Here is a 13,293-nt window from a genome sequence, read left to right as displayed (position 1 = left end):
AATGAATAGGATTTGACCAAATTTGGAACGTTAGTGTTGATATTGATATTATATTTCCACTCAACTACATGAGTGGAAATACATTGGTGGCTCTAAGCACAGCGAATCAGATAGCAATAGAATATTGATGTGGACACCCGGAGACGCATGTCAAAACCACGTGTGAACGCATGTTGTAAAAAAAAACTCATTCTAATAAGAGGTGTAAAAAGGCGGCCAGAGACAAACACAAATGCCACATCTGAACAGGACCAACTGAACACAATCATAAACAGACTTTTCCTTTTTTGTAAAGTCTTGAAAATGTATCCTACTCTGATCCCATACACAAGACTCTTGGAGTGGGAAATAAAACGTGTTAGAGGTACATTTATTTTCCACTTTCCACTTCTTTCTTATCATCACCACTTCACCAACCATAGACTATTTTCCCACCAATGAAAGTAAACTAATTGGCCTGTCAGACATTGTGAAGATCTTACAGTGATAAGATGTTGACCAATCAAAGTTTCCCCTCCCTCTGCAGTTTATAAAAGTAGTTGCGTCCTCTGCTCAAGTAGAATTTATGCAGCTCTATGCAACAGATTATCATGAACATCAGAACCTGGACAAGCGCCAGCGAATGTGTGAATTATGGCCACCTGGACAGCGAGCTCCCAAACGTCTGTTACTAAGAAAGGTTGTGATGAAAGAACGGCCACAGTGTTTTGAAAGTCTAATTTATGCGTGCGAGGGCAGGAACACAGACTACACAACTTCAGTTCACTTAATAATTTGCCTCTCATTAACATAAAGGCAAAATAATTTGCCTTCATTCTGAAATATTTACAACCACCTCTCCGTCTAGAACAAGAAGGGGAGGAAACAGGCTTACATAACACTCATGCATGAGAAGCAACGTTCACACTTCAGTACGGTGTTCAAATGTAGCACCCCCTACCCGCTCTGCCCACACTGACACTCCTTCGACTGAACCCAACAGACCTGGCTGCCAGAGGATGAAGGGAGATAGAGAAAAAGAGTGGGAGGAAGAGGGAGGAAGAGAGAAAGGAAGTACAACAGGATCCAAGGACACAAAAATCACCAATGGTTTTCTTTGTCAAACAACAATCAGCCCCCAGCAGGAGCAGTGAGCCAAGGACACCCCCATGGACTATACCATTGTTCAGTCATTTGAATGCAATGCTTCTGGATGTTATTTGATGTTATGTTATGTTTCCTCCACGTAGTCTGAAAAGTTACCGTTTACAAATGTAATGGAGCATTTTAGGTACAATACTGTAAACACATTGTATAACATCAGGCATCAATGTATAAGGCCAGAAAGCTATTTGTGCACAAACACCTGTGCAGAGTAAGGATGAAAATGCAAGCAAGGAACAATTTACAAATCAAATTCGCATTAAGCAAAGGATTTACTCGGGGTTACAGGTCAGACAGTCAACAGTGTTAGTTGGCTAGATTCCACGAGCATTACTGTAACTTTGCCCCACGATTAAGGAGAAATTATACACACACACACGAGTCATGCTACTGATACAGTTTCAAAGGTGGTAATCAGTTGGTGGTTTTCAGTTTTTCTTTTTGGCAAGGTAATGAAAGTGGATGTGTTTAACCATACCAGGCAATGGACAGTGCACAAGAGAAGAGGGTGCAAGCAGGGTGGAGTGGGTGGAGACGAGTGTCAAGGGTGATGTGTGACAGACCGATAGCAGCGAAAGGGAACACCTACAAGCTATGATGTACGGCTTGGAGACAGTGGCACTCTCTAAAAGACAGGAGGCATAGCTGGAGGTTGCAGAGCTGAAGATGCTGAGATTTTTTTGTTGGGAGTGAGCAGGATGGACAGGATTAGAAATGAGCATATTTGTGGGACAGCTCAGGCTGAAGGTTTGGACGTAAAGTAAGAGAGGTAAGGTTGAGATGGTTTGGTTCCATGCAGAGGAGAGATAGTGATTATATTGGACAAAGAATGTTAAAGATGGAGCTGCCAGGCAGGTAGAAGACCACAAGGAAGGTTCATGATGTTGTGATGGGGTAACAGAAGAGGACACAAGGGAGAGGGTAAGATGGAGACAGATGACCCACTGTGGTAACCCCTAAAGGGAAAAGCCAAAAGAAGGAAAGAGAATAAATGTTGGGTTATTATTGAGCCAACACTGGCCAAAAGCTCTCAGATGATATACATAAGAAAGCTAGGGAATGATAAAATAAGTGTTGGCACCTACCCAAACATAATTAATTCATGATTAAAATGAGATGCTATATAAAATGAGGAAATAGTCCATGCCCTGGGGTCCTTAAGATAACAGAAGAACTATTAAACAATCATTGATTTAGTGGCAGATTCACTGTAAAATAAAATATAAATAAGGTCAGACCACAGGGCCCACTTCAATTTTAAGATGTGCGGTAGAAATGCTCATCTCCAAAATGAGCTGAGCAAAAAAGATCACACTAGAAATGCTAACGTAAGTAAAAAATAGAATGAGTGCATTGTCTTTGCCTTAGTTGTCAGAGGTCAAATAAAGCTGTTCCATGCCAAGGAAATGTGCGAAAACAGCCAAGATTCGAGTGTCAATATGTCGATATCGAAGCAGCATAATTCTTGATGTCAAAGCATCAGCTTCAAAAACTGGATGAGATCAGTAAAGCCTGCACCCAGTGCTCAATTGAGCTAAGATCTAATTGCCCAATCATTAATTATTGTAGAGAACTGACTGTGCCTCACATGTACTAAACTCTAAATGGAATAATCCTTCCAGTTTCAATAGGGTTCTTGCAACCTTGTTGCTCGAACCCTAATTATGGACTCATGGGATGAGCCCAGTGTGGGACAAGGATGGAAAGGTGAGCCACTAAGACCGAGTCCATATGCGGACGGATATTTTTAAAAACAGAACAATAACTGGAAAGCCTTGTTGGCCAATCACAAGACGGGCAGACACTGCTGGTTCCAGGAGGCAAACAACAATGAAGTACCATTGAGCTACTCCTCTACATCACACTAGAATACAAAATTACCCAAACACATTAAATCGGTGACTGGGAGTCCTGCCAGTCCAAGTGCATGAACATCCTCCAATTTTTCCATAATGTCTTCTACAGTGGCCATTTGTTATCTTCCAGGAACGGAGTCATGTGGCAAGGGCAGGACGGCAGCAATTATTAATCAACTACTAAATCAAGTTTCTTTGCTCCATATATCAAAGAAAATCCTTTTGGTTTGTACTTTGTAAAACAAAACATTTGAGAATTATAAGGGTTGGGGAAGACAGATCAACATATTTTTAACATGTTCTGACATTTTGTGGAGCAGACAACTAAATCAGTCAGTTACAGCCCTATACACAAGCATGATGAGTCAGCAAAGACGACGTTGTGGCAGATACGGGTTCTAGAGGTCTCTTGTGTTTATACTAAACATAAACCATACAGTATGGACGAGCAAGTAGCATTTTCAATCTTCTCCGTTTTTAGGGCTCTAAAACACCAGGGCAGTGTGGAAGACAGGCATATTCTGAGCGGAATTTCTGTGTTAAACAAGAACCAGATTAGTGAGGATGAGAGCTGGGGAAATACAGGACTGCATTCAGCCACTGCCAAAATCCCAATGATGACTCGGGTCTGATGACACCATGTCCTGTCACACCATCTCACTATTCAGTATCCCACTTTGTCACAATCTGTGTGTTTTTAGCCGAGCAGACAGACAGGGTAACCAAAGAGTCCTGTACACTGTAATGCAATCCACAGTCCTTTTCTAACAGTAAGACCTTTGTTAAGGTTTTTAAATGATATTTTCACCATGTTCATAAACGGACGCTGACTCTCTAAGATGAGGCGGTTTACAGGAAAACAAATTGTAGAGACACTCTTATTGCTCACACTCTTTATTCTTAGGGATTATTCATCTGAGAGTCTAGTTTTTAACCTATATTAGGTCACATTTCACCATGTCGGTAGTAACAGGTTAGAGAACATTTTAGTCACTCAATAAAACGGCAAATCTAGATTCCTTTTACATAACCCTTATTCTCTTGACATAAACATATTGCTATTTATGGGCCGATGAGTCCTCCAGAGTGCATACTTTAAGTAGTTCTGGCTCCGAGGACTGCTCTGCATCTTAAGCTGTTATGCTTGACATCAAGGTTTAAATGAAGCATGGCGCGTTTGATGTCGACAAGACTTTCTAAGCAAACTGCAAACGATGATTCTGTGATGTGTAAAAGAAAAATGAACAGTGCCAGCAGGCTGACAAGAGCGCAGACAAAAAATGTTTTTTTTTTTACCCTGACACAAACCTATCCAACTTTCCCTGCTGAATTAATGACAGAAGCAAACTGAAAAAGCCAAAAACACAGTGGCCTGTACACTTTAGTCCGATGAGTCTGCTGTTGTGGTTTTGTAACCGTTTGACAGGAAACAAAGCTCATTCAGTACATGAAGCTTACAAATCCACTTACAAAATCTACTTAGAACACATTCAATGAGGACTGAGGGAGCCGTGCAACGAAGAGAGAGCACTCGGGACCAACACTTGTACTTCTTAAAGTCCTGCATGTGCAGAAATAACACTGCACTACACACAGAAACAAGGATTTGTTGTTAAATCCATGCTTGCATCCTGCCTCCACTTCATTCAATTATCTGGGCAAAACCAAAGCAAAGTGCACATACTAACAGTGGGCATGTACAACGGCTTTATATTTGATCCAACTAGATCTTATCTACTATATCTGGTTTTACAATAAGGCTCTCAGTTTAAGTGGAGTCATCACAGGTCAACCTTATCTTCTGTTCAACGTATAATCTATTAGCACTTTCCTCACACCGCACCACAAACCATAAAAGGAAATCCCTGACAAAAAAAAAAGATTGACGATGAGAAGACAATGACATTAAATTGTACAGGCCTAAACACCAAATAGTATTCAGCTGTAACAGATTGCTCAGATCGGTCACCCACGATAAACATTTTCAGGAAATGTTGATGACAACTGTAAAACTAGCCCAACGGCAACATAAAGCTGCTATGATGAGAGGTGGGACAGAGCTGAATTATGAAAGTTAGAATTCAAGAGGAAAGTTGCACACAATGAGTCAATGCTGTGTGTCACGCCAGTACTCTGTATCAGGCACCCGCGTCTCTCGTTCTCCTTTTCTTGTCTCTTAAGACACATAAATATCTGACCAAAAATGTCATTATTTCTCTGTAAATATCTTTTCATCATCCATTAATTCATTGCTCTAAATGACAACTCTACATGAATTTACAGGTTGGTTGGCAACAGAATTCATCCACTTTGTCTTCTATAACTTTCAGACTTTTTTTTTTTTTTAAAGCAATATGAAACAAATGTTTTTTGTTCAACAAATTTCAAAATTAGGTCCAACATGGCTAAAAATGAAGTCATATTAGATGTTGCTGAACAGAAACAAGCAATAACGCTACAGACTTCAACAAGCAGGAAAATGACTTAACAGAGACCCTCTCTCAAATCTACATTCATATCTTTCAACATCATTAACAAAGTACATAACACAAAAAGTTAAAAAATGAAGGAAAAAGCTGAGTCACAACTGTAACAGGTGTTACCTCCATCATGGATTCACCAACACTTGGCCTATGGCATAACTTACAGACCCCATATCGGAGGCCACTCTCTCCTTTGTCCGCTGTTTGCACACACTGATGAATAAACAACTTGAACTGAGGGCTGATCCTAAGGAGCTGTTGTGGATCGGAAAAGGCTCATTGTTCTACCAGCATCCCTGCAGCTGTACAAGACACAGGGTGTACTGTACCATGGGCTGGTACTGGCCTACATTACACTGGGTCCCTCGACAATGGGGAGGAGGGGAAACTCATCTAAACCTTGCAGTGGGAGCTACTTCCTCAATCATTTAACCGCCCTCAAAAAGCCACAGACACATGTGTTAAGCATGTTTTTGCAACGCCATCATCTACTGACAACCCTCCCAATGCCTAACATCTAAAAGTTGGTACTGACATTTTGTGGCGTTGGGATGAAAAGACCCCAAACTAAAACAAATGACCACGTCATAAGTTTCTGTATAAAGTACAAAGATTCAGTGGAAAATGAGCAAGCACTGTTGGGAGTCTACCGGCTATTGTTAGACACCAAAGAACACAAAAATGCAGTAGAGGAACCCAAAGTAACCAAGGATGTTATGACAGGAAATGTGTGAGCAAGTCACGCAATGCTGACAGAGGGAGGTCTGTGGTCTTTTCCACATCATCAGACATGTTTTTCATCAAAACACAGCTGAATAAAACATGAAATCATCAAACCAGACTTTAATCATGTAGCACTTTTCATACAACCTTCCATGGCCCACTCAATCTCTCATAGACACAGACATACACATTTACAGAGACACGCACAACAGCAACACAATGTTACGAGTGACAACATCCCCAATCCCCAAAAGGTCAAACAAAAGTAACTAAAATGAAGAGATAAAAATAAAAGAAGTAGCCCGTAAGACGTTACAAACAAAAGGCAGGGTCCAAAATAAGAGTAAAGAAAGCAAAATACCCAAAGAGATTAAAATATTTAGGTGGGAATAATGAAGTATTAGATGAAGCTAAGATCAATGAACATAACCACGACTTACTACCAACATGTAGACGGGTTAGCTCTGAATGTCCTGGAGAGGACAAGTGTGTTATTTTCTAAGGTTCCGATGGAGAAAACCCACACTATTGTTTTAAGAAAAGTAAAGTGGGCAGATTCTGAGCCGCAGTCTTGTCACACTTAATCTATAATTAAAGAGAATTTAAAGTGGTGTTGCCATAAATGGAGTATGCTTTTTTCCCCCCAACTAAGAGCACACATTCTCTGTACTGTACATTATCTGGTTTTTATGTGTGATTTGGCGACTTAGCTCAGGGTGCCTGATATACAGCCTGTTCTATGTTGGGTTGTAAATTAAATAAACTGCAAAGCACTACAATTGCACTCATTTAGCCATCATATCTGGCAGAGAGCCATGTAATACTAAAAAAAAAATAAAAATATTCCACATCCCACTGCTGACAAACGTTAAAAATCTCCATCTCAGCTACTGCTCTGCCGATGTCATCACCTTTAATAACATACCAGTCTGCAGTGGTTATAATTGCTATTCAATTCATTATCCTTAGACATTGCATAGGAAGGCAACAAGACTAATGACAAAAATCAATGTACCTCTTAGACGGCTTAGTCTGCTAAGACGGCATGTTGGGTTTCCGTTTGGTTTCCTAACCAAGCAGTTCCTCCTCTTGAAATAGCACCACATTAAAAGGAGCCACTTTTCTCCCCCCCCTTAAGTGAACAACCCTGTCTGCTGACTATTTGCTGTACAGATAATTATTGTGGCTTAACCTGGGGGTTTGAATGAGCGCGTGGGTGGCGGCATGTCCACATGCCTTTCAGTGCTTGTAAAATCCTGACATGGACTTTGCTGTTCCTCTTGTCCGTGTCAGCAGATACCATATCATTTCAGGTGACAATGAAAAACTGGGCTGACCAGACATCACAGATGCTGCCATCTGCCATCCCGCGTCCATGCTCCGACACGGAGAAAAGAAACAACCACCAAATCACACATATCAGCATTTTCTTCACATCTCACTGGCATGGCTGAGAAAATATCTGGACGTGCCTTTATATATTAACGGATGACAGGGTGCACTTTGAATGCAACTAGTCTGGCAAGGATATGTGGATAGAAAGGGAGGAGCAATGTGAGGGGAATTCAAAATAAATGAGACAACCTGAATTATTTAGAGGTACAAACTGAGAATTCGACCTAGGTTTTGGAAGGAAGAGTGCAACTGCCACAATGGGCATTCCCTTTTTTTTTTTATATACTTGAACCACCCACTCTAAACTCACCACTACAAGAGCCCTGAAAGAGAGTATGCATTAGGTTGAGGTACAAAGAATCTCCAGGTGAAACCCCTGGTTTCACTCTAGTTTCTCAGGTCCGAGTCACACAGGGCTTTCTGGAATCCCCCCACCACATTTCATTAACCAGCTATCCCACCGCAAGATGCCTTCACACTGCGTCCCTCAAACAACTGAACATGGACTACCACTACTGGACACTGCACAGAAGACCAGATGGAGAGAGGAAGGAAGACTAAGAAATCAAAATAAGCAATTCTGCTTGCAAGCCAATTCACAGTGCAAGACTAATGTGGCAAAAGTGTGCACAGGTCTGATCAATACGCCTCTCTCCTAATCAAACAGGCCTAATAAATCAAATGGCCCAGCATGAGTTGTAGGACGCGTGGCCTTCAGATGCACTCTTACCCTAACTGCGCACCAAGAGTGACAACTCTGTTTAAGGACTCCTGTATCCCATCAGCTGATTAAAGCACCAAATGTGTTTCCAGCAGGCACTGCTAACTGCTCACACACAGTATTGAAAAAAGAGCTAGACTGACTTGAATGCAGGAGAGCTAATACAGCAAGATCAAATTTGCATACTAGACTCAATGCACCCAATACTTGCAAGTAAGATGGACATGGTGTGATGTAAAGCAGCAAGGAAAAGGCAATTCCTGACGCCATGCGTGTTTATGTTGGCGAGAGAGAACTGCAAAAGTGTGCAGCAACGGTCATCTGTATACATGTCAACTTATAAATGTTGGTGAGCGCACGCAAGTTGACACAGGTCTGTGTATGCCTTACTTTGTGGGTGCCCTAGGCTGACCTGAGAAAACAGGTTTGCAGAGCCCCTGGGCTTCCAAACCCATTTGACAATCCTTCACAAACGTCACACATAACATTTCCATCCAGGTAGAGGCCTGTTCACTAATGCTGGGGTTACAGTCAAGTAGAGACAAGCAGACCTAAATGCATCAGCCTGTAGCAGGATGAATACACTGAAAAGAGAGAGTGGAAAGCAGAAGTGTGAGAGGCACCAACCCAAGTAGTTTCGCACCTGGATAATGGGCGAGAAAATAACTGAACTGAAATTACCATGACAGAGTAATGTGTCATGTAATTAGAGTAATAAATGGAAAAGGTTACCTGAGAAAAAATATTCTAAAATATCTGTGCAAATGTCACACAACATTAGTTATGAATCTGAACATTAACAACAAACTAAAATTTGTTAGAAAAGATCCCGACATTTGTCGTGCAATTGTTACTTTCTAGGGCTGCCAGCAACGGATTGCTTTTAAGTATTAATCAATATGCTTATTCATTTCTTGATTAATTGACTTGTGTATAAATTGGTCAAAAATAAAAGTCAAAGAAAATGTAAGCATATATTCACAATGTTTGGCCGTTTACTTTGACAGGGTAAGAGCACCTAGGACTAGTCCACATGTAGAACGTTTAGAGTTTAGTTAAAGTTTAGAAACTGACGTTTTACTTTTTTTTTTTAATTAATCATCAATCATAAATAATCCTGTCCATGTGAAAATGCAAAAACAGAGTGTTAAGTGCTGTCAAAGGCATGCCAAGTCAACAGGTGGCAACATTTATCACAGAGGCAGACAAAATGTCACGGCTTGTTGCAGTCGGCAAAGAACACTGGGGAAAAGGGAAATTGTTTGTTTGGACATTTAACATGTTGTGTTCTACACTGGCGATGTGGGCCTTTTGTTTCCTGTCAGGGAGGGGTCTTGTTACTCAAGCATGACGAATCAGCAAAGTGATAAACTTCTCCATTTTCAGGGCTTTAAGACACCAGGGTAGTGTGGACCTCAGCGCAGTTTAAGAAGCTAAAGGACGCAACGTCTGCAGGTTGGTTATACAATAACAACAATATGTGACGTGACATCATGTGGGTAAAAGGTGTTTTTAGCAGTCATGGCCGTTCCCACAATGAATACCATCACATTTTCACCAGGCTCCACCTCTTGCAGATCACACCGCTGCAGCCTTTAAGGGCTTGAACAAAGATCAAAGCCAACTGTGTGATTTTGCTTTCCTGTCAAGAGCATTTGCTGCCTCCCCCCCATTCTGTCAGCCATCTCAACTGATTTTCCAAAGACACATTGGAGGTTTAGTGGCACAGTGCATCATAGTGGGAGAGCCGAGTGAGACACAGTCGTCACTCTCTCTACATGTCTGTTTCCCCTCCCTCTCCATGATGCACATGTACCTGCCGTGGGCAAAGAGAGGGTGGCGTGAGTCAGGAGGCAGAGAGGCAGAGCAAAAGATAACGGCACTGTGTGCATCAGTGACAGTGTGGCTGGCTGCTCTGCACAAAATATTATTTACTGCTTACACTGAGGAGAAATTACAGCAGCAATCCCCTCCACAAGCAGGAAAATCAGCTGACCTGGCAACATCAGAGAGGGACTGGGAGGTGGGGGGGGGGGGTCAAGCACTATAATTATTATATATTATATGGCTCCTCCTTAGTGACTGCCAGTATCTATGCTCCTCAGATAGTAAGAGGGGGATTCAACCTGCTGGTGACAACAGGTTACTGTGCACAAGAGGATGATAAGAGGCATTAAAAGCAGTTATGCATACAAACCTGGCTTTGCAGATAGTTACTCCAATTTCAGCGAGCTCATTTATGACTGATTATTGTAGGAAGGGCCATAAAACCAATGGATGAACTTAATAAGGGTATGCATTAAAATGGCCAATCGTGAAAAAACATGATGTCAATGCAGTTTGTGCGGGCAAAATGCCAAACTCTTGTACTGAGCAAAGCCAGTGGCAGGAGACACGGTAACATTAGGGATAAAGCAATGGCAGCACAAGTACGTTAACTGTACTTAAAGTGCAATTCATTGGCATAATTGTTAAGTGAAGCCTGTGAAAATGCCAAAAACATTATTGTGAAGAATAATGTAAAAAAAAAAAAAAAATGTCACAGTAACCTTGACAAAAATAATTAGCATTCACTTAAACATAAGTGAACTATCAATGATTGTAAAAAAATAGATATGCTTTACTCTACCTTCAATAGGATCATATCTATAAACTTATAGAAGACATTTGCCATGAAGATGGTGACCCCGGGAACACACTACACTGGCCAGAGAGTCAGTTCTTAGGAAACGTTGATGTTCAATAAGATCCTCAAAGCCATTTAAGCGCTTCAAAGCCATTTCATCACAGTGAGATTGTAAGGTTCACTTCTATTCACCATTACTTATGTAACCGGAATTATAACAGAAAAGTTGAAATGTTCCAAATAAATAGTATTATTTTAAAGTGGAAAAAACACAAAGCTTAAAAAATAAAAAAATATACTATATATCTATATATATATATATATATATATATATATATATACATACATAATACTCTCCACTATTCAACTATGGTAAGTGCCATTTGTTGCAGTGTGTAATAATATCATATACTGCCCTACTTCCATTTGGGACACCAGAAAAAGAAGCAATATGATGTGTCTGGAGAAAGTGTGTTAAGTGAGTTTGCCGTTCATTTGCAAAAGGTGAGTTTACAAGTCCAAAACCTTGACATGTGAATTCTAAAAAACAAATAAAACACATTAGTCAGGAAATCCTCAATTTTGGGACACCTGGAAAAGAAATGGAATGATGTCTTAGGAGGCAGGTAATTGTTTTACAGGTGTCTTTGCATATATACTCTCCAACTGAGACAAGTTTACATTTTGCTGCGCAAGCATGGAGGAAAAAAAACAATCCCTGGGAACTTTAGTTTAATAACTCTTCTAACCTCAGCTTGCATCTGCTGGGACACTCTTCTGGTGATTGTTTGCCACGCTGGCTGATCAATTGCCAAGTCTAGAAGACTGTGAACATGTCATCAGTCCAAAACAACCAAAAACATGTCTTAGGACACGGGTTTGTTTTAAAGGTGTCATGATGCGTTCACTGTCCCATTTAATGACACAGGTTGAAGTTACATGTTGGAGAGCAAGCATGGGAGAAAAAGAATGGTGTAGTTTAATTACTACTTAATGCAGCTCATCACAGCTTGCATCTGTCGCAACTTCCTGACTGGAAACAATTTACCAGTGAGCTAAGCAACTTGTGAAAGCAGCATCTGTTTCATATTGTGTGTGACAATGAGGAGGAACAGTTTGTTGCACGCAACCTAGTTGTTGTTGTTTTTTCCCAGAATTTTTTTTTGAAGCAACAACTGTGGAAAGGCAGGAAGGAAGGAAAGAAGGAAGGAAAGAAAGAGAACACTAGACCCATCAACCTACTTTCTCTGAGGGCGGAACTAGAGCAGTTACAAATGTTAGCAAGAGAAGCTTGATGTCAGGAGCTAACAGAGACTGTATGAGTGGTGTGTGTGTGGTGTGTGTGGTGTATGTGTGTGTGTACATACCAAACGATTGAGTCTTCTCCGTAGCATCTTCTTGTTTATCTTCTTTGATGTCGTGACACTGGCTAACTCCCCCGATTCAAACACACGCCTCCAGGCTCCGCTTCAGCGTCTCCGGGTAATAACTTTACATGTATGTTAGCTCCTGTGGCTATCTACTCTCTACTCTAACGTTAGTTCTAGCTACATGGACTGCCGCAGTGACGCTACATGGTTTCCATTTCGTTTGATTTCGGTACCTTCGCACCATTCGCATTCTCTCCCCCCACCTCCCCCCACCCCTGAGGAAATGTGTCGGCGCTGCGGTGATACTAGTCGCGCTTCCCTGTGCTCGCGGCTGAAACCGTGCCTGACATTTGTCTCTGCGCCCTGTTGCTGGGATTCGTACAAATCATTTGTCGGTGTCAAATCGGCTGCCGCTGTGCTGACCCGGAAACTGCGCCGCGACACGCGCGTCAAATAAACTTAACTCCTGTTTCAAATCCCTGCTGTGTACAAGTCACCTCAACCCCCCCTCTGTCATGCGAGCCTCACTCCTCCAGCTTCACTCCTCCAGCTCCACCAGCAGCAGCAGCAGCGGCGACCACAGGCACAGACGTTCCCACGTTCACAAGCTCCACCCGGAGAAGGTGCGGCGAGTTTCGCTCAAGCTGCATTGTGGGTAATGTGGTGTGGCTTAAAACTACAATCTCTCCTCTTTGCCTGCATGGATCTGGGATGAAGGAGTGGAGCACAACAGGGTTTAACATGTAGTGTAACATTCAGGAAGTGTGTTTGATTAAGTGTACAAAAATAAAATAGTTTGGTTTCCTTAGCATGTTCTCATCCGTGTGTGTGCATGGGGTTTCTCCAGGTTGTCCGGTTTTCTACCACAGTACAAAAACATGCAGATTTGGGTATGAGGCAAACTGGACTCAAATTGCACCCCACTTTTCACCCTATGTCAGCTGGGATGAGCACCAGCGACCCTCATGTGGAGGAT

General features: G+C 41.6%; 1 protein-coding gene across 5 annotated transcripts in view; it reads right to left on the bottom strand.

Moving 5' to 3' along the window:
* atp11c (ATPase phospholipid transporting 11C) overlaps nucleotides 1-12,902 on the bottom strand; it is a 40,505-nt gene extending 27,603 nt beyond the window's left edge. For 3 of the 5 annotated variants that reach the window (XM_058649388.1, XM_058649392.1, XM_058649391.1), the window contains exon 1: nucleotides 10,951-11,036. In XM_058649388.1, coding sequence (XP_058505371.1) covers nucleotides 10,951-10,995 — 45 coding nt within the window. In that variant the 5' untranslated portion in view covers nucleotides 10,996-11,036. Of the gene's footprint in view, nucleotides 1-5,602; nucleotides 5,730-10,950; nucleotides 11,037-12,314 lie in introns of those variants that run through there. The other 2 variants (XM_058649389.1, XM_058649390.1) reach the window with 2 other exon arrangements.
* Between the last annotated feature and the right edge of the window lie 391 nt (nucleotides 12,903-13,293).

Source organism: Solea solea, chromosome 14, assembly GCF_958295425.1.
Source record: "Solea solea chromosome 14, fSolSol10.1, whole genome shotgun sequence".
Lineage (NCBI taxonomy): Eukaryota > Metazoa > Chordata > Actinopteri > Pleuronectiformes > Soleidae > Solea > Solea solea.
The sequence above is the reverse complement of the archived record's forward strand: the minus strand, read 5'-3'. Positions and strand labels throughout refer to the sequence as shown.